We start from the raw sequence: 23,487 nt of genomic DNA, 5'->3' as shown, positions 1-23,487 counted from the left end.
ATCTATATTTTCTCATGCAGCATTAGTAATCTAAAACATAAATGAAGAGGTTAATCAAGGGCAGATAACAAAAAACAACCCGACTGAAAAACTGAGCTACAGAATTATTGGTAGCGGCCCCTACAGTAAGTCACCATGTGTAAACCACAGGAGAGAGTGCTAGGCATTGTGTTCATGTCTAAGAGTCAATGTGTCAAACTGTACATTCAATGATAACTAGCTTCCTGTGGACACTTCTGACAATTTTCATGTTTTGTAATCAAATTATCATGTCGTACAGAATCTGGGGGACATATCTCTAATAAACACATAAAAGAACTGCCCCAGTCAAGTATTAGTAGTAAATATTAAACACCAAATTATCTAAAAAAATTAAAACATAAAAACAAATTATGATATCATTTTGAACATGAACTTTTAGTGAACTTCAAACATATCCATAAAGATGAGTTCCATCTTCTCAATTTCTGTTTATTGCTTTTGAAAGGCATTTTTCTGTCAAAAAGCAAAACCTTTATTTATGAATATTTATGTCGGATTAGTTGACCGAATATAAATGTAAGACTGAATGTGTTTTCCCTGACTTACAAGTTTGGGAAGGTTAGTTAAAAAATGAAAATGTTAGACTGGTTACACACAAACACAACACCAAGACACACTCAGATACAACAAAAGCTGGCATTGGTCAGATTCACATGAAGGAAATATAAGAAACACTGTGATTGGCTGATGATGACACAGATAAAACAAAGCAAGTCAAGCAGTGAAAGAAAGGCCAATAGTTATGAAGAAGGCTGAACAAAGTTTGAAGCTAAACAAAACTCAGAAAACAGTATGTATGAAAGAAAAGGAAGCAGAAAGACCAGAACTTTAACAAAGGTGCCAATAGTCTGGTTCTGAAATAAGATTAATTTTTGATCGTGATCATAAGTGGCATTAGGTCATTTCAGACTAGTATCTTATAGACTTCGACATAAGGTGTTAATATTTAGTAAGTATAGTTCTACGCTACTTTTAGTAATGTTCGAGCAATTTCAGAGTGGGGACACTAAAAATGGACATTTTTGTTGTACATAAGTGACAATGACCATCTAGCTACAGTGTCATGCGTAGTTGACGAATCTGACCAGGGGTCTTCAGCATGACAAGCTTGAACTTAAATACTTGAACCACATGCAATGAAAGAACCATTGGTTGTAACAAAAGGAATTCTTAGAAATACGGGCAAAAAGAGGCCCTGAAAAATCATCATATTTAAGGAAGAGCAAGCGAGCGAGTTTGGGAGCGAGTTTGGTTTTACGCCGCTTTTAGCAATATTCCAGCGATATCACGGCGGGGGACACCAGACATGGGCTTCACATATTTTGCCCATGTGGGGAATCGAACCCGGGTCTTCGGCGTGACGAGCGAACGCTTTAACCACTAGGCTACCCCACCGCCCCTAATCAAGGAAGAAGTTATTATCCAAATACAGTTGTTGTAATGCTAACACTGTTGTTTTGTTTAAGCTTACTACCCACTTTGAGTATGAATAAACACCAGGACTGCCAGACTAGTTGTAGGAACCCATCGCTGTGCTAACTAAACTCTCCTTTTCATAAGTGTGCATGCTTGTGGAGTTACGTTCAGTATCTTGTTCATGGAGTAAGTGAGTGAGTGAGTTTGGTTTTACGTCTCTTATAGCAATATCATTCCAGGGGACACTAGAAATTGATTTCACACATTGTACCCATGTGGGGAATCAAACCCGGGTCTTCAGCATTACGCGCCAATGCTTTAACCACTAGGCTACCCTACCGCCCCTTGTTCATGGATAACAGTGTGGCCTTGACATTGACAGTGAAAGATTAGTGGTTAGTACATCATTTGTCAGATTAATACAAACAATAATAATACAGTAATTTACAACATGATGTATGTTGTATGAACAGGTATACTTGCTTGTAAAATACTATTCAACCAAACAGCAAGCATGTTGGAGAATAAGGGGAGATAACTCTTCCTGTGGAGTTCCCATCACCATCACAGATAGAAAAGAATGAGCAACTGAGTTGGGGGGTGTGGGGGGGGGGTTTTATGCCGCTTTTAGCAATATTTGAGCAATATCACAGCATGGGACACAAAAATACCAGCTTCACACAGGTCTTCAGAGTGACAAGAGACCTCTTTCACCACAACCCAGCCGTCCCAGATGGAGAAGAAATTCATGCTATCTGCCATGGCTTCTGTTTGTAAGTAAAAATCTTATTTATTTACCTTAGAAAAGTTAAAGGTAAACAAATAAAAAATATCCAATCTGTTGCTATGGTGACTGACTGTTACCTGACAGGTAATATATCATTAGCTCTGCGAGTTCTCTCGTATTCGGGGATGCTGTGCCACGTGAACTGTAAATTCCAGTCAAAGCCTCCAATGCTAGTTGCTTTAGCACTGCCGTATTGATATTTAAACGAATCATCTTCAATGACGTCAATGACGGGACAAACGACTATGGATTTATTTTCTGCAATACGATCCAACATAGGTTCCAGCCAGCCTAAAAACAAATAACCATATAAAAATGATAAAATAAATATATATGAATGCATACAAAAGACAATTTCAAGAAGGAGTGTCAACATAGAATCATATGAATACACAGTGAGATTTAGAAAGTGGTCAAATGTAACACGTTATAAATAGCATCTGCTGTGTGATCGACTTATCTACAGTAATATACGGTACACTTTCTCAGTGAAGTAGAGATTCTACTACTTTTGTTGGGTTGAGTCCCATCTGGGATTCTGTGGAAGCCACGGTAGTTGAGCGGGTTAGGTGGCTGACTTTGTGTGCTGATGATTAGGTGCCTGACTCTGAGGGTGTGGGTTCGAATCCCGGATGGGACTCAATGGAAAAAAGTACTAGAATCTGTACTTTACTGAGAAAGTGCAATTCAAAATATAACATGTGTTCCACTGAATTACAGAATATAATTATATAATACTTATTCATTATCTCTTTAAAAATATATAGATTTGTACATTTCAGGTGTGTTCGTGCGTTGTTTGTTTGTTGTTTGTTTGTTGTTCGAGTGTTGTTTGTTTGTTGTTCATGTGTTGTTTGTGCGTTGTTTGTTTGTTGTTTGTTTGTTGTTTGTTGTTCGTGTGTTGTTTGTGCGTTGTTTGTGCGTTGTTTGTGCGTTGTTTGCGCGTTGTTTGTGCGTTGTTTGTTTGTTGTTTGTGCATTGTTTGTGCATTGTTTGTGCGTTGTTTGTGCGTTGTTTGTTTGTTGTTCAGCAATATTCCAGCTATAAGAATACAACCTGTCACGAAACAAGTCTGGATCAGACAATCCAGTGATTGAGTTCATGATAAGTGATCACTTTCAGTGTATAATGTCGCTATTGACCAAGTCAGTGAGTCAGTGACCATTAACCATTAAATTGCCTTTAACAACCAATAAGCACAGGTTGCTTGTAACCCCAAAATGGCCACTCAGTGATAATCCAGTGATACAGCAACTGGTTAGGTCAAGATCAGATAATCCAGTGATACAGCAGCTGGTTAGGTCAAGATCAGATAATCCAGTGATACAGCAGCTGGTTAGGTCAAGATCAGATAATCCAGTGATACAGCAACTGGTTAGGTCAAGGTCAGATAATCCAGTGATACAGCAACTGGTTAGGTCAAGATCAGATAATCCAGTGATACAGCAACTGGTTAGGTCAAGATCAGATAATCCAGTGATACAGCAGCTGGTTAGGTCAAGGTCAGATAATCCAGTGATACAGCAGCTGGTTAGGTCAAGATCAGATAATCCAGTGATACAGCAGCTGGTTAGGTCAAGATCAGATAATCCAGTGATACAGCAACTGGTTAGGTCAAGGTCAGATAATCCAGTGATACAGCAACTGGTTAGGTCAAGATCAGATAATCCAGTGATACAGCAACTGGTTAGGTCAAGATCAGATAATCCACTGATACAGCAGCTGGTTAGGTCAAGGTCAGATAATCCAGTGATACAGCAGCTGGTTAGGTCAAGGTCAGATAATCCAGTGATACAGCAGCTGGTTAGGTCAAGGTCAGACAAATGTGTGATTGTGATTGACATCATGAGCAATAATCCTCAAAATCGCTAGAACCACACATATGGTACATCACCCTTCATAATATCCAATCCCCAATATTGGCACCAGGTATATTTCACATTTGTAAACTGGTGAAGATCCAGGTCAGAGTAAGCTTTCAGTAACCCATGCTTGTCCTAAGAGGCGACTAACGGGATCTGGTGGTCAGACTCGCTGACTTGGTTGACACATGTCATTGCATCGCAGTTGCATAGATTGATGCTCATGTTGTTGATCACTGGATTGTCTGGTCCAGACTCGATTATTTACATACTGCTGCCATATAGCGGAGCAGTTGAATGTTTTGCTTTTCAATCTTTTTCAATTATGAAATTAAATTTTGAATAAAATAGTATTGACATAGTACTCGATGTGTTATAATAAAGAGCTGAACTGTTGATAAAATGAAAAATTATTTCTTTCAGTGTAACAATGTGACAAAAACAACCTAATCACACAATTTAATGTACTTAATCAGATTTTACATACAGATTCCAGAACAATGTTACACTGCAAGGAATACTTAAAATACTTTAAATTTGCATACATTAACTGTTCAACTTATGTTTACATTACATAAAATAATCCTTACTGGGAACAAACTAACAAATTAGAAATCAAAGCATCAAATTTTATGCAAGCAATTGTAATGATTAAACTTTTAATTTTACATAAAAATTAAATACAAGATTATATCTTACCTTCTGTACATTCACAATGTGAATCTAAAAATGTCACAACATCGCCTGTTGCAGCGGCAAATCCAAGAAGACGAGCTCGTATCAAGCCTTCTCTTTCCTTTGTCCGAACTATCTTTACTATCTTTAACTTATTCATGTAATCTTTTAAAGGTGTTTTCAGATGGTCTGCAAAAGAGAAATTGAAAACGCATCTCCATTAAACAGGATGAAACTTGATTCATGAAAATTGATTTTGAGATGATGAGGTTATCACTGAATGAAGCTCTCATAAAAGACGCATGCTGTGATGGGCTCTGACATTCTGAACTCAAAAAAGACAATTTCAAGTTTTTGGATAGTCTGTCTCACAGTCCCGGGCCCTGAGCCACATTATTTTCCCTACTTAAGAGTAAGGCTTAGTCTCTGAATATATATAATTTTGATAGTAACAAACAAACCCATTTAAATTGAAAAGGACCCCCAGGGAGACCAGAGAATCAGAACCTGAGGAAATCTAGACTTGCTTCATTTAGGGCTTTAGCACTGCAGAGAGGGCTTGGCAGTGGGGAAAATTATGTGGTTCAGGGACTGTGAGACAGACTACATTGCAGGGAGGGCTAGGCTGTAGGGAAAATAATGTGGTTCAGGGACTGTGAGACAGACTACATTACAGGGAGGGCTAGGCAGTAGGGAAAATAATGTGGTTCAGGGACTGTGAGACAGACTACAATGCAGGGAGGGCTAGGCAGTAGGGAAGATAATGTGGTTCAGGGACTGTGAGACAGACTACAATGCAGGGGGAGGAGCTAGGTGGTAGGGAAAATAATGTGGTTCAGGGACTGTGAGACAGACTACAATGCAGGGAGGGCTAGGCTGTAGGGAAAATAATGTGGTTCAGGGACTGTGAGACAGACTACAATGCAGGGAGGGCTAGGCAGTAGGGAAAATAATGTGATTCAGGGACTGTGAGACAGACTACAATGCAGGGAGGGAGGGCTAGGCAGTAGGGAAAATAATGTGGTTCAGGGACTGTGAGACAGACTACAATGCAGGAGGGACTGTGAGACAGACTAGGCAGTAGGGAAAATAATGTGGTTCAGGGACTGTGAGACAGACTACAATGCAGGGAGGGCTAGGCTGTAGGGAAAATAATGTGGTTCAGGGACTGTGAGACAGACTACAATGCAGGGAGGGCTAGGCAGTAGGGAAAATAATGTGATTCAGGGACTGTGAGACAGACTACAATGCAGGGAGGGCTAGGCAGTAGGGAAAATAATGTGATTCAGGGACTGTGAGACAGACTACAATGCAGGGAGGGCAAGCTAGGCTGTAGGGAAAATAATGTGGTTCAGGGACTGTGAGACAGACTACAATGCAGGGAGGGCTAGGCTGTAGGGAAAAATAATGTGGTTCAGGGACTGTGAGACAGACTACAATGCAGAGAGGAGACAGACTAGGGAGGGCTAGTAGGGAAAATAATGTGGTTCAGGGACTGTGAGACAGACTACAATGCAGGGAGGGAGGGACTAGGCTGTAGGGAAAATAATGTGGTTCAGGGACTGTGAGACAGACTACAATGCAGGGGAGGAGGGCTAGGCTGTAGAAAAAAATAATGTGGTTCAGGGACTGTGAGACAGACTACATGCAGGGAGGGCTAGGCTGTAGAGAAAATAATGTGGTTCAGGGACTGTGAGACAGACTACAATGCAGGGAGGGCTAGGCAGTAGGGGAAATAATGTGGTTCAGGGACTGTGAGACAGACTACAATGCAGGGAGGGCTAGGCTGTAGAGAAAATAATGTGGTTCAGGGACTGTGAGACAGACTACATTGCAGGGAGGGCTAGGCTGTAGAGAAAATAATGTGGTTCAGGGACTGTGAGACAGACAACCTACTTCCTAGCCCTCCCTTCTAAAGACGTAAATGAAGCAAGTCTAGATTTCCCTAGATTCACAATCTCTGGTCTCCCTGGGGCTCCTTTTCAATTTAAATGGATTTGTTTGTTACTATCAAAATCACATATATTCAGAGACTAAGCATTAGTCTAGCTTTTGGTGTGAGTGGGTATAGTTTTACACCGCTTTTAGCAATATACCAGCAACATCATGGCAGGGAACACCAAAAATGGGCTTCACATATGTGGGGAATCAATAAAATAGGCTACTCCACAGCCCAATTGTTTTCAGAAATGAACTTTTATATCCCAAACTACCAGGAATTTACAAAACACCTAATATTGACTGTTAAATTAGAGGTTTCAAATTACACTAACCACTTGCCCGAAACAGCTGATATGGCAGCTGCATCTAGTGCTATGTTAAAAATATAATACTCGTATTTCCTGATTATGCAATATTCCTGCAGGTCAGACAATATTGGGGACTGGGGATTCTTCACAAAAAGCAACAATAACAGTTTAAAGTGTAGACTATGAGTTATTTTACAAATGAAACTGCCAAATATTGCAAAAATTTGTGCTGTAAAAATATTATTAAACATATTTTACATTGTACATGTATTTCAACAGTTGGCACTCTAAGAAAATATATGTCTAGGTTTTTTTACTTTATATTCAAATTTCATATTACATTTGTGTAAGAAGTAATACTTCTAGTTCAAAATTCAAGATTCTTTATTTAATATATGGTACCATATGAAGACATATTATAGACAGACCAAAATCTTACCCATGTCAGAGAAATCGTCTACAAGAACTATTTCCTTCAGTAGATGTGCTGGAGACCGGTCTATTACTGAGTGAACTGTCCTCAGTAGCACCGTCCATGCCTCATTGTGGAAGCAGATTACGACGCTGGAGTCAGGAAGATTTTCTCGGTATGTTAGGTCTTTACATCTGAAAACAAGTGAGTGAGTGATGAGCAACAGTTTTGAACACCATAATATATTTTTGTTCAACTGAAAAAAAACTCATTTGAGTGAGTGAGTGGGTGGGGAAGTGGAGGAGTGAGTGAGTGAGCGGGGGAGTTAGGGGTTGAGTGAATGACGGGGGTTGAATGGGGGTTGGGGTTGGTTGAGTAAGTGGGAGATTGGAGGAGTGGAAGAGTACGTGGGAGAGAGGATGAGTGAATGAGTGGGGGAGAGAGTAAGTGGAGGAGGGAGTGAGGGATGAGACTGGGGGTGAGTGGGAGAGTGAGGAAGTGGGGGAGTGAATGAGTGAGTTAATGAGTGGGGGAGTGGGGGGGAGTGAGTGGATAGGAATCTTCTGTGCCCTTAATGCTGGAATGTTTTACATAATCACATTGTATGTTTTAGTATAAACAACAGCATGTCTCATACATCTTACTGAACAGAAATTAACATATGAGCATGTGTGTCATCCTGATTTCATGTGGAAGTTTCGGAGGGAGAGGAAGGGTTATTACAAAGTCTTAGGCGAGACTCAAGTTTGGTATGAAACACAAGTAAGAGTAATTATTTTTTTATCACTAATTATCTTTTAATCATTTTGAGCTCCTCTTCAGAGAAAAATCTCAGATCACAACGGCTGTAAAAAAACAAAAAAGTTGAATGATGTCAACAATCATCAGCTATAATGAGTGAGTGAGTGAGTTGTTGAGTTTTAGGCCACACTCAACAATATTCCAGCTATATGGCGGTAGTCTGTAAATAATCAAGTGTGAACCAGACAATCCAGTGATGAGCATCAACCAAGTCAGCGAGTCTGACCATCCGATCCTGTTAGTCGCCTCTTACGACAAGCATGGGCTACTGAAGATCAATTCTAACCTGGATCTTCACAGGTCTCACCAGCTATAATGTCACTTCTATGTGTATGACGTCATTCCGACCTTACTTCACATTATGACTTGAATGATGTTAACAGGATGCATTCAATCCAGAAGACTACCACAATACTCTGATGGGAGTGAAGTAACGTTTGCTCTAATGCAATGTTTACTAATTTGTTTATATCTACGGTATTCATAAGGGTCAAAATATAATCTAGGACTCATTTTACTAAGTGACTAAGGCATTTGGTCTGACGCCATGTACTTGCGCCAAAGAACTGATGACCTTGACCTTCCTGGCCATGTTTCTGCCTCATTGCTCAGACTGAAGCACTAACGCCATGATGTTGTAAATCGGAAAAGTTAATGAAGGCAAGCCAGTGCTGGACAGCATGAAATGACTAAAGCTCTAAATCACCTTTGCCCCAGGTGAGCTTAACCTTAGTCGTCACTGACATCACAAATGATTTGATGTGATAAAGTCCTTTCAACCAAATGATTCTAAAAGTCTAAAGGACTGCAGTATCACTAGTAAGATGATGATGATGATGATGATGGTGATGATGATGATGTTGGTGATGACAACAACTACGATTGAAAAATAAATAAATAGAGTTATCCGAGTCAGTCAATGTTGATATGATAATGATAAATGTTTTGAGAGTGCACCACCACTTGCACTTCCTTATGACCATAGATGTTTGTACAGTAATTGCTCTTGAAAGATGATTGGTGTACAACGCTAAATTTGCATGTGTATGATTTTTATTTTCAAACAAGCAAAAAAATTGGCTAGAAACCAACACTAACCACTGTGGGATGCAAGATGATTGTAAAAATTAATGATCTACAGTGATTCATCGACCTTCTTGAAAACCTTCAAAATCAAGAATGACACCCCATGCACCTGTATGGGGCTACTGCATCCTGCACATACATCCCATGTGTTGTGTGTAGGGGTGGTGATAAAGAAAATGGTGGTGAGCTCATAAGATGTCTGTTTTTGAAAAGTTTGTTAAGGCTTATACTTCCTATCCAAATTGAAAGTTCAAGTTCCCCTACTTTTTTTGAAGAGTATATATCCATAAGAGTTTTCAGGTGTTCTTTGAATATTGCAAGATTTGGAAACTTTCTGGTTTCACTGGAATTACATTTTCACAAGAAACTGTCATGATGACTACTGCCATAGAATCTGATAGATCCAAACTACGAACAGATCCAAACAGATTCAAACCTCCCCCAACCTGACCCTATCTTATCTGACCCTCTCCGCTGGGCCTGGGTCATCCTATCTGTTCTGTATGAATTTCACGTCATCAATAGCATGTATTTTTCAGTCAAAGTTTGGGGGGGTTCATTTCAGTCAGTGTCTACAACAAGTCTTAAAAACTTCAGGACTTGGGACAAATCTGTCGTCAACCCTACCAAATGTATTTTTTAAATCAATACTAATCAATTAAATCCCAAAAGCAGTGGGACAGTAAGGCCAGACAAAGGTCGAAGATGAAGAAACTCGTTCTGAAGTTCATCGAAGTCTATCCAAAGGTATTCACATTGGGGATGCTTTTCCATTTTTGAAGAAATCATGAATTATTTATACGACAGCTGAGCATGAAATTTCCCGTAGGAAATGATCATTTCTGTTCTAAATTGATGCCCTGATTTCAACTCCAACACCCTTCCTATCAAGTCTGCTCTAGGTGCTTTTGTCCATTTTCTAATGAATATAAATTGATTGGTATAGTCGGGAATTTGCATGAAACTCCTTTGAAGTTCTTAAAGCACTTTTGGGATGGCTGACTTTTCATCTATAGACAAATTATGACATCAAACATCCTTGAATCAGCAATAATTTTGACAAATGGAGCTTTGTCATGAAAAAGACAGCCAAAGAGATTTAGAAATGTCCGTAATTCCAGTGAAATTGCACCTTTGCTTTATGTATGATAACCGCTAATGGAAATCAAAGCGTTGCTTGTAATGTGATATATCAGGATAAACTCAAACTGGGAGACAAGACAATGTCGTGTTCCAGCTCTTTTTGAACATACATTAGCCAAATTTCTTGTAAATGAGTGACTTTCACCATGGAAGAACAACACTTAAATGCATAAAGCTGACATTGGTCTGTATATGTGACAGAAAGTTGAAAGCTGGTGGATATACTCTGTTTTGGATTATTATGACTCATGGGCTGTTGATTTTGGAGTGTGTGAGTGAGTTTAGTTTCACACCGCACTCAGCAATATTCCAGCTATATGGCGTCGGTCTGTAAATAATAATGTCTGGACCAGACAATCCAGTGATCAACAGCATGAGCATTGATCTATGCAATTGGGATACTGTGACATGTGTCAACCAAGTCGCATTAGTCATCTCTTACGACAAGCATGGGCTACTGAAGATCAATTCTAACCCGGATCTTCACGTGTCTGTTGATAATGGATATTCCTGGTCATGGGGCATGAATGTATGACATGGTCAAAAAGACTACTTGAATGCATCACAAGTTAGTTTGACTACTTTCATCAACATGCTGATTATCACAAATTCTTGAACATCAGTGTAAATACATTGTTTCTGCAGTATTCCAGGTATATGATGTTGGAAGATACTCGAGACAATCCATTGTCTCTGCAGTATTCCAGGTATATGATGTTGGAAGATACTCGAGACAATCCATTGATTGATGCTGTGGGCAATGTATGTGTGCAATGACAAAGTCACAGAGTTGGCCCACACACAAGGTGAGTGAATGAGTTTAGTGTTACCCTGCACTCAGCAATATTCCAGCTATATAGCATACACATAAGGTATTTAAGATGTGGATGATGATTATGATGATGATGATGATGATGATGATGATGATGACGACGACAATTATCATTCATAATTTTTCATTGAGCATTACTCTATAAGGAGTAATGGGGTAGCCTAGTGGCTAAAGTATTCGCTCATCATGACTAAGACCAGGGTTTGATTCCCCACATGGGTACAATGTGTGAAGCACATTTCTGGTGTCCCCTGCTGTGATATTGCTGGAATATTGCTGAAAGTGGCAGCAATGATGATGATGATGATGGTGGTGGTGGTGGTGGTGGTGATGGTGGTGATGATGATGATGATGAAGGTGATGATGATGATGATGATGATGATGATGATGATGATGATGATGATGATGGTGGTGATGATGATGATGATGATGATGATGGTGGTGGTGGTGGTGATGATGATGATGATGATGATGATGGTGGTGGTGGTGGTGATGATGATGATGATGATGATGATGATGGTGGTGGTGGTGATGATGGTGATGATGATGATGATGATGGTGATGGTGGTGATGATGGTGATGATGATGATGATGATGATGATGATGATGGTGGTGGTGATGATGGTGATGATGATGATGATGATGATGATGGTGGTGGTGGTGGTGGTGATGATGATGATGATGATGATGATGGTGATCATCATCATCATTTTATAGTGAGCATATTCCATGTTCAATGCATGATTGAAGGGCATAATCACAGTAAAAAATCTTCAATGGAAATGATGAACAGATGCGTTTTCAGAAATGAAGAGTAATAACTTATAGAGGGGGACTATTCTTCTCTGTAGAGAAAGCAAGGAAACCAAAACAGATACACACTTGAACGTCCAACTTTTGTCTTTATGATACATATCTCAGCTATGACCTACACTTTACAAACTTGATTCATTTAGATGATTGCTAACTCTAAAAATAGCCTAGTCCTAAAAATGAATCATATAAGATTAAATCCTAAATGATTAAATATTATTCAACGACGTCTGTATTTATCTAAAGCATGTTTTTGACATCATCAATCTGACCAGTAGTTGTGCCTATTTACATAGAGGCTAAATTTCATCATAAGATAATAAATTTTAAGAGCTATGTTTGAGCTGAACATTAAGTGTAAATACTCGCAAGTTTATTCTTCGCTTTATGCAAATAACAAATATTCGGTAAAGCAACAAAGATTCTTAACATGAGATTAAAATATTTAACAAGTTTCAAGGAATACATGAAAATCTGACTTGGATTTTGAACAAATAAAGAGAGCTAAGTTAAAACATTGGACAAGTATTATCTGTATTTTTAAAATAAGTTTCTAAAAGTACAGGAGGAAACAGCTCTTAGTGCAGGACACAACTCAACGGACTTAGAGTCTAAACGTCAGATATATTGTGAGTTAGTTTAGTTTCACGCCACTTTTAGCAATATTCCAGCAATATCACAGTGGCTGACACAAGAAATGGGCTTCACACATTCCACCCATAGTCAGCAATCTACCATTTACATCATAGTAAGCAATCTACCCTATATATAATTATAACCAGCAATTTACCCTTTATATCATAGTCAGCAATCTACCATATATATCACAGTCAGCAATCTACCATTTACATCATAGTCAGCAATCTACCATATATATATCAGTATAACCAGCAATTTACCCTTTATATCATAGTCAGCAATCTACCCAATATATCACAGTCAGCAATCTACCACTACATCATAGTCAGCAATCTACCATATATATATCAGTATAACCAGCAATTTACCCTTTATATCATAGTCAGCAATCTACCATTTATATCATAGTCAGCAATCTAACATTTACATCATAGTCAGCAATCTACCCTTTATATCATAGTCAGCAATGTACCATTAATATCATGGCCAGTAATATACCCATAACAATTATACATATATATACTAGCCATACAGTAGCATAGCAGCCACAGGACAGTCAATAATATAACTGTAACTATATCACAGTCCACAATATACAAGTTATATCATTGTCAGGTATATACTAGTTATATCCTAGTAATGTAGAAACTATCATACAGTCAGTGATATATCATGCATGTTACAGTCAGTGATATATCATGCATGTTACAGGTAATGATATATCATACATGTTACAGGTAATGATATATCATACATGTTACAGGTAACTATATATCATACATGTTACATATAGCAATATATCATGCATGTTACAGGTAACTATATATCATACATTTTACAGGTAACGATATATCATACATGTTACAGTACGATATATCATCCACATCTCAATAGTTACATCATGACACACTCAGCAAGATCTTCAACAAATGTAACGTTTGAAAACACCACCCTTTGTCAATTGCTTTGTTTTTTAGAACAGAGTATTTTTTGTGCAATTCTTTTCAATAGAACCTGGAATGATTCAGAACAAATAAGGCAATTGCACAACAAAACGTTTGGCAAGCACAAAATTAACAAGATAGTTTAAACATTTCTCCAAATTTTTAACAGGATTTTAAGCCCTTGTTGACACGAGCTCGTATGTCAAACAATCACAAGGCCGAAAATTCTACGAGTCCATAGTCGGTTCTACTTAGAGACCCTGGACGAAAACACAACCTATTGATTTTACTTGCAATTCGTGAAATGTTTCAAAAGCTTATATTTTAAAACTTTGCTCTTTCTTCTCCTCAGAAACTATTCCTTTAAAAGCAAAATACTTAAGTTCAGATATATACAACCCTCACTAGTATAAAATTCAGTGGTTGGTGTTCAGCGTGTATTTTGTTCAACTGCTTTTTAACTGTCTGGGATTGAGTGAGCCAAAAAACGCTGACTGCTTTTTGCAACAAACACAGACATAATAAAGTTTAAATTTTCCATTGATGTGACTAATTGATTTTGTGATTTTTTTCTCTAGGGAGGTTCCTGCCTATGTAATCTCGTCTCAGTTTGTCTGGTGAAATATCTCCTAGTCTATTTATCGGCTGAGAATCCCAAGTGTCTCGTTGGATGATAATGAAGGATGGAGTGCCTAGAGGACAATACAGACAGACTTGTCGCTCACCGTCGGGGCGGCGTGGTTGGGGTTGGGCCGCGTCATGGTCACGTGACCATTCTGCGGAAACTCTGATAAAATTATGTTGCATTTAAATTGATGAATGAATATTCTGGAACGTCTAAATTTAATCTTCTTCAATTGAAAAATACTTAATTTGATTGGATGAGTAAGTGAGTGAATGGATTGGTAAGAGTGAGTAAGTGGATGGGTGAGTGAGTGAGTGGGTGAGAGTAAGTGAATTGGGTGGTGAGTTTGAATGAACTGGGTGGGAGTGAGAGAGTGAGCAGGGATGGATCCAGGGTTTTGGAGAAGGAGGGTGGCACATAAATATGAAGTCCAAAGGTAAGGGGGAAATGTTCCTCAGGGAATTTTTTTCTCAGGGGAGAGGAGGGTATACAACCCCACCGCCCCCATCTGGATCCGCCCCTGGTGAGTGAGTGAATGAATTGGGTGAGAGTGAGTGAGTGAATTGGGTGTGAGTGAGTGAGTGAATTGGGTGACAGTGAGTGAGTGAGAGAGAGTGATTGGGTATATGGGTGGGTGGGTAACCAGTGAGAATAATGAATGAGGGACAGAGAACGTGAGTAGATGTATGGATGAATCACTGACTGAACTACATGGCCATAGAAGCTTTCCAGGTTTGGGTGATAAGCCATGTTTTCAACACAACAATATTGTGCCTGTAAGCCAAACAAAGTCGTAACTTGAAATCCAACATCATGCTGGTGAGGCTGAAATGTGTAGAAAATCTCAAATTCTAGTCTGTGAGAGGTTAACTTTCCAACTGTAAACACGAACCTCCATGAGCTGTTGCTGCAGCATGTCATCAGCAATTTTTCAGTGTAATCCGTCACATCTCAATCCATGTACACAAGATTATGAAGAACTTCACATTTAGGCAGGCTGACTGCAGTTACACATACCACATCACATTGGCATCATAGTGACCGACAAAACTAACAGATCTCCTCCTCAAAGACTAGTATGATCAAGACTTGCTCCCTGTCTGTGACTTCAAAAATCCAGATCTACTTCAGGACGATGTATGTAATTTGTAATTTAAAACTGCTCCTAACCTAATTCAGCTATATGAAAGCAGTATGTAAATAATGAAAACTGGACCAGACAATCCTGGGATTGATATTATGAATGACACTCAATGTTGTCATAGAATGAAGAGACGCCATTAACCAAATCACTGACTTGGACCATCCAAAACTTGATCCCGTTTAACCAGCAGTACCGGTTGTGATGTGTGAGAAGGTTAGGCAGGACAATTAGGTGATGTGGGTATATACTCCGTGGGACAACCACTAGAATCCCACAGTGGTGGGTTAGTGAGCGAGTATGGTTTTATGACACTTTTATCAATATGCCAGCAATATCACAGCGGGTGACACCAGAAATGGCCTTCACACATTGTACCCATGTGGGGAATCAAACCCAGACCTTTCGCATGATGAGTGAACACTTTAACCACAAGGCTACCCCACCGCCTTTACTGAAAAGAATCACATAGAGCCTCCTCCACAGTAGTGGACTTCCCAGACCTAGACTTACTCTTTGTCTCGGACGTCCGGCAGACTTCTATGGAGTGAGATCATGTCGCTGGCATACTGGTTGTAGGCATTTTTCTGCCAGCCGTCGTCATACTTCTTCCTTTCTGCGGGAGCCAGGTTGTCTTTGTTGATAGTAACCGGTTTTCCTTGCTCCCCTGTGAAACAGACAACTCACATCAGATCAACCATACACGGATAGAAACAGACCCTCGAGATTTCCCTCCTCCCAAAGTTTTACATTCTCTACCAAAACCAAGGGGTCGTGTTTTCTCCTATACATATAAGGAGCGGGAGAAGCCTCACTTTTTGACCAGCCTTTTTTTTGGTATAACAACAAAGGGCAAAACAAACATTTGTACTTTTTGTGGAAAAAGTTGATCGATTTTTATAATAATTGAGTAAGTGCATTTGTTATGCGCTATTTTCCATCCGTTGTGTTTGCTACAAGCGCAGAAATGCTCAAAGCGCTGATTATTATTACCCCGGATAACCCAAGCTGCCTGTGAGGCACAAGACGGTTAATAGTCACATGACTTATCCCACCGGGTACCCATTTTCTGCTGGGTGAACAGAGGCAATTTTGAACAAACTCACTTGCCTAAGGTGAGACCACATGTATCACATGTGCTTCTTGGTGGGGCAGGTCTGAAGTACTAGAAACTTTCAGGAGTCAAGCTGTCAAACACGGTAAACCCATCCAAGGACTGTCCACACCCAACTTTGCTTAACTTCAACTGATTTGAGACCGGAGCTCTACACACAGGACCACACACCACCACTAAACACGCCAACCCCAATCCCAACCCCCAACCCAACCCCCCAGGCTTTCCAAGGGGTTGAGTATGGGAACTGGATTCACTACAAATAAACTGCACTTGAGCAGGTACTTCTATAGGTGTAGTGTATAAGAATAATAACAATATTTAAAATGCATTAGGATAACATATTTTGGAAACAGGAACACTAATTTGTGGGTTTTTTTCATCCTTACTCGCAAACACCTGCAACAGTGTAAAGAAAATGAACTTAAATTTGTCACAATCTGAGTATTCTCTTTCAACCAATCAAATCCTTTGCACAAGTTCTCTATTGACCAATGAGTACTAGCAGCAATGTGACAAAACCACCACAATATATGCTGCTCCAAGAACTTTTGACCATGGATCCAACAGTGACACATGTACATACAACAGTCAATAAACGGTAAGATTACTTTCAGGAACCAGATCTATGGGTTAAATTAGTTTTCTCTCCTAATGGTGCTTCTCCAAATGATCTACAGGGTCTTGGCAATTTATTTGGGCAGTTTGTGATTAAAATAATTCAGCACATGTACTTAGCTCCAATAAACACCTCCTGAGGAATGATGGGTGATACTACCCCAATCTGAAACTCTCATTGTAGCACAGGGCCTCATTCAACAAATTGACTTCAACACTACGACCACCATAGTATGTGTATAAGTATTGGCAGGTTGGTTAGTTGTTGTTAAACACCGCACTCAGCAATAATCCAGCTATATGGCAGCGGTCTGAAAATAATTGAGTCTGGACCAGACAATCCAGTGATCAACAGCATGAGCATTGATCTGCGCACTTGGGAACCGATGACATGTGTCAACCAAGTCGCGAGCCTGACCACCCAATCCCGTTAGTCACCTCTTACGACAAGCATGGGTTTCTGAAGATTCATTCTAACATGACCTTCACGGGTGATCGAGTTTGGACCAGACAATCCAGTGATCAACAGCATGAGCATCGATCTACTCTGTTGATATACACAGACATGTGTCGACCAAGTAAGCAAGCCTGACAACCTGATCCCATTAGTCACCTCTTATGACAAGCATGGGTTGCTGAAGACCAATTCTAACTCAGATCTTCTCAAGTCGAGATGTGTTTTAGTAACGCCAATGTCAGCTAATACAACGAGCCAGGGATCCAACCACCAACCTCCACTCTCTAGGCAAACACTTTGTCCACTACACCACAGAGGCAATCAAGTACAAATTAACCTAGATGATTCATAGAAGTATACAGTTTGCCACTCAAACAATAAAAGTATCTCTGAATATAATTAATGTTTTGAAACAAAAGTCACAGAACCAAGAATATTTCATTTAAAAGAACACATAAAATTTGTGTGGCCTTAGCATGACCATAGAGTGTCTCAAATGAAAATTAGTGTGTAGAGTGAGTGAGTGAGTGAGTTTAGTTTTACGCCACTTTTAGCAATATTCCAGCAATATCATGGCAGGAGACACCAGAAATGGACGTCACACATTGTACCCATGTTCGGAATCGAACCCAGGTCTTTGGCGTGATGAGCGTACACTTTAACCATTAGGCTACCCACTGCCCCATTGATTAGAGAACTATGTCAGTGTATGATATCACCATACAAGCCAAATAATTTATTTCTATTCATAGCAGAGATATCTATCAAGTTGATGCAAAGGATTTCAATATACCACCCGCCATTATTGAAACTGAATAGTCAGCCCACTGACAGCCGTCATAGCAGCAGGTCTAAATGTAGAGGGAATGCATGGGAAAATGTCAGCAGAAGCAACTGCTTCGACCTCTATCTACCATACTTGAACAGCGTCTGTTTAACACTTGGCTGAATCGGATCCACATTGGCAGAAACGGCCTCCAAATGTGACAATCAACAGACACGGCTTGTTATAAAGTTTTCTCTGATAATCTTAGAATATTTCAGCACTGGGAGTAGGCCTTCTTCAGCAGAAACCTGAAACTGTGCATCAGGACGAACTTTTTGAGATAATCATGCTGAAACATCCAACCACATGGATGAATTTCAATAATTTTGAGCAGAATCTGAAAGCGTTGATTTGGAAGAGGAAGCAAATGAAAATCATTCTGGGGTCATGAGCCTTGACAGCCCTGAATAATGTTACTCAGTTACGTGTGTATGAAGAAGGCAAAGAGATTGTTGATGGTACTTAAATTTATGAATGAAATGGGACAGAAATAAAAGTTTATAGAGTGGGCAAAGCATTTGTTGACACTACTTAAATATATCCATGATATAGAAAGGAATTATAGTTTAGAGGTTAAGCAATATAGCATTTGTTGACAGTACTTAAATATATCCATGATATAAGGAGGAATTATAGTTTAGAGGCTAAACAAATCATTTGTTGACAGTACTTAAATATATCCATGATATAGGGAGGAATTATAGTTTAGAGGTTAAGCAATATAGCATTTGTTGACAGTACTTAAATATATCCATGATATAGGGAGGAATTATAGTTTAGAGGCTAAACAAATCATTTGTTGACAGTACTTAAATATATCCATGATATAGGGAGGAATTAAAGTTTAGAGGCTAAGCAAATCATTTGTTGACAGTACTTAAATATATCCATGATATAGGGAGGAATTATAGTTTAGAGGCTAAGCAATATAGCACTTGTTGACAGTACTTAAATATATCCATGATATAGAAAGGAATTATAGTTTAGAGGTTAAGCAATATAGCATTTGTTGACAGTACTTAAATATATCCATGATATAGGGAGGAATTAAAGTTTAGAGGCTAAGCAAATCATTTGTTGACAGTACTTAAATATATCCATGATATAGGGAGGAATTATAGTTTAGAGGTTAAGCAATATAGCATTTGTTGACAGTACTTAAATATATCCATGATATAGGGAGGAATTAAAGTTTAGAGGCTAAGCAAATCATTTGTTGACAGTACTTAAATATATCCATGATATAGAAAGGAATTATAGTTTAGAGGTTAAGCAATATAGCATTTGTTGACAGTACTTAAATATATCCATGATATAGGGAGGAATTATAGTTTAGAGGTTAAGCAATATAGCATTTGTTGACAGTACTTAAATATATCCATGATATAGGGAGGAATTATAGTTTAGAGGCTAAACAAATCATTTGTTGACAGTACTTAAATATATCCATGATATAGGGCGGAATTATAGTTTAGAGGCTAAACAAATCATTTGTTGACAGTACTTAAATATATCCATGATATAGGGAGGAATTATAGTTTAGAGGCTAAGCAAATCATTTGTTGACAGTACTTAAATATATCCATGATATAGGGAGGAATTATAGTTTAGAGGCTAAGCAAATCATTTGTTGACAGTACTTAAATATATCCATGATATAGGGAGGAATTAAAGTTTAGAGGTTAAGCAATATAGCATTTGTTGACAGTACTTAAATATATCCATGATATAGGGAGGAATTAAAGTTTAGAGGCTAAGCAAATCATTTGTTGACAGTACTTAAATATATCCATGATATAGAAAGGAATTATAGTTTAGAGGTTAAGCAATATAGCATTTGTTGACAGTACTTAAATATATCCATGATATAGGGAGGAATTAAAGTTTAGAGGCTAAGCAAATCATTTGTTGACAGTACTTAAATATATCCATGATATAGGGAGGAATTAAAGTTTAGAGGTTAAGCAATATAGCATTTGTTGACAGTACTTAAATATATCCATGATATAGGGAGGAATTATAGTTTAGAGGCTAAGCAAATCATTTGTTGACAGTACTTAAATATATCCATGATATAGGGAGGAATTATAGTTTAGAGGCTAAGCAATATAGCACTTGTTGACAGTACTTAAATATATCCATGATATAGGGAGGAATTATAGTTTAGAGGTTAAGCAATATAGCATTTGTTGACAGTACTTAAATATATCCATGATATAGGCAGGAATTATAGTTTAGAGGCTAAGCAAATCATTTGTTGACAGTACTTAAATATATCCATGATATAGGGAGGAATTATAGTTTAGAGGTTAAGCAATATAGCATTTGTTGACAGTACTTAAATATATCCATGATATAGGGCGGAATTATAGTTTAGAGGTTAAGCAATATAGCATTTGTTGACAGTACTTAAATTTATCTATGAAATAGGGAGGAATTAAAGTTTAGAGGCTAAGCAAATCATTTGTTGACAGTACTTAAATATATCCATGATATAGAAAGGAATTATAGTTTAGAGGCTAAGCAATATAGCACTTGTTGACAGTACTTAAATATATCCATGATATAGGGAAGTGGAATTATAGTTTAGAGGTTAAGCAATATAGCACTTGTTGACAGTACTTAAATATATCCATGATATAGGGAGGAATTATAGTTTAGAGGCTAAGCAATATAGCATTTGTTGACAGTACTTAAATATATCCATGATATAGGGCGGAATTATAGTTTAGAGGTTAAGCAATATAGCACTTGTTGACAGTACTTAAATATATCCATGATATAGGGAGGAATTAAAGTTTAGAGGTTAAGCAATATAGCATTTGTTGACAGTACTTAAATATATCCATGATATAGGGAGGAATTATAGTTTAGAGGCTAAGCAATATAGCATTTGTTGACAGTACTTAAATATATCCATGATATAGGGAGGAATTATAGTTTAGAGGCTAAGCAATATAGCATTTGTTGACAGTACTTAAATTTATCCATGAAATAAGGAGAAATTGTAAAGTTTAGAGACTAGGCAAAGCCCCAAATAACAGACTGTTAACATATCAAAGACACAGAATAAATTTAAAAATGGTTAATGTTTCATTTTTCTAGTTTGCTGTTCCAATGTTTGATGTAGATCGTAAACACAGAACAGGGAAATATTCCGGCAGTATTCCGGCAATATGACAGTATATGGTACGCCAAGGTACTGTAAGTCCCCATGGTCCCTGGTATGGTGATCTACCTTCTGGTGTTGGCGATCTATAGCTTGTGTATTGTCCAAATAGTGCTATCAGTTTTAACTCTCCATACTAGTTTTAGTTGTACTTGTGATATTCTAGTTTTTTAACTGTCCTTCGTCGACAGGTTTTTATAACATACATATATTCCATTTCAATGTCAAATGTTCTCATTTCACTTTTTATTGTATAAATAGTTTTCGTCACGATATGGCTGAAATATTGCCGATGTGACGTTAAATAATAACTCACTCACTCAGTATATGGTACTGTATCTGGACCAGACAATCCAGTGATCCAGGTACGATGCCGTCAACCAAGTCGCCAAGTCTGACCACCCAATCCACTTAATCACCTCTAAAGACCAAATGTAGATGGGGGTCAATTCTGCCCCCAAATTGCACCAAGTTATATCATCCTCAAGAAAATGTTAAATTCTAAATTGCTGAAGTAAAATCAAACCATGTTATTAACATAACCTTGGGCTACACTATCTAGCACACCAGCCCTAAACTAGGACAGTAATGATCAATTTCTGTTGACAATAAAATCTCGGTATAAAATCCATGTTTGACATTTAAACAGGAAAGAAAACAACTTCTACCAGACAGACAGAAGGTTCTGTTTATTTTGTTGCTGTTTTATGAATTAATTTTTAATCATCTTGATAAGGCAGGGTGTACTTCCTCCATACACAATGTCAGCATATTGCCAGTAATAGATCTGGGAGGCGACAGCGGCCATGTTTCTGGGAGAACCCCAGAACTTCCTGTTCCAGCGCACCTGTACAACACATTTGTGATGGATGTCTTGCCGTATTCAACATTAGCCAAGAGTTGGAAAAACTAGCTTCTAGATGCTGGATATCCTAAAATAATTTTAATCATAATAAATTATGAGAAATGTAAAATCTGAAAAGTATTTTTCTTAATCTGACTTCTGAAACTTACATACCCCTCACATTCCCCATATAAGCTGGATGAAACTACAAGTGAGTGAGTGAGTGTAGTGAAGGTGAGTGAGTGAGTGAGTTTGTGGGTAAGTGAGAGTTGTGTGAGTGGGTAAGTGAGTGAGTGAGCGAGGTTTAACCCTGACTTTAACAGTACTGGAGATTCATAAATCGAAATATCAGCTTTAAAAGGGCTGAATGACTTAACACACACTAATACACCTTGTCTGGCTGTGGTTACATGTGTCCAACTTTCCAATGTACACATATGTTCACTCAGACAGCCTGGGCAGACATTATTCTGACTAAGGTAAAAGGACTGTGGGTTATGTCTTACAATTTCGCTCTGGCATTTACTGTGTGTTGCCAACAGACACTGTAAGGCAGGGTCAGTGTGACCTCAGAAAGGTCCTCCAGACCATGAGTGAGTGAGTGAGTGAGTGAGTGAGTGAGTGAGTGAGTGAGTGAGTGAGTGAGTGAGTGAGTGAGTGAGTGAGTGAGTGAGTGAGTGAGTGAGTGAGTGAGTGAGTGAGTGAGTGAGTGAGTGAGTTAATCAGTTTTGTTTGATGTTGCTTGAGCAATAATCTATCAATATCACGGCGGGACACCCGAAATGGGCTTCACCCATTGTACCCATGTGGGCAATCGAACCCAGGCCTTTAGCATGATCAGCAAACACTTTATCCGCTAGCCTACCCCACCACCCAGAAATGGACTTCACAACCATATACATACATAAGATATATAAAATGCGAGTGAGTGAGTTTAGTTTTACGCCGCTTTTAGCAATATTCCAGCAATATCACAGTGGGGGACAGCAGAA

At 38.5% G+C, this 23,487-nt stretch overlaps 1 protein-coding gene across 5 annotated transcripts in view; it reads right to left on the bottom strand.

The window, feature by feature from the left end:
* Positions 1 to 23,487, bottom strand: part of LOC124255131 (polypeptide N-acetylgalactosaminyltransferase 5-like) — a 392,350-nt gene that overhangs the window by 13,873 nt on the left and 354,990 nt on the right. For all 5 annotated transcript variants that reach the window (XM_046688967.1, XM_046688968.1, XM_046688970.1 and 2 more), the window contains 4 exons: positions 15,981 to 16,134; positions 7,471 to 7,637; positions 4,807 to 4,971; positions 2,323 to 2,536 (listed from right to left, as the gene is read on the bottom strand). In XM_046688967.1, coding sequence (XP_046544923.1) covers positions 2,323 to 2,536; positions 4,807 to 4,971; positions 7,471 to 7,637; positions 15,981 to 16,134 — 700 coding nt within the window. The remainder of the gene's footprint in view (positions 1 to 2,322; positions 2,537 to 4,806; positions 4,972 to 7,470; positions 7,638 to 15,980; positions 16,135 to 23,487) is intronic.

Source organism: Haliotis rubra, unplaced genomic scaffold (assembly GCF_003918875.1).
Source record: "Haliotis rubra isolate DU_JTF1 unplaced genomic scaffold, ASM391887v1 Scf594, whole genome shotgun sequence".
In the NCBI taxonomy this organism is placed as follows: Eukaryota; Metazoa; Mollusca; class Gastropoda; order Lepetellida; family Haliotidae; genus Haliotis; species Haliotis rubra.
The sequence above is the reverse complement of the archived record's forward strand: the minus strand, read 5'-3'. Positions and strand labels throughout refer to the sequence as shown.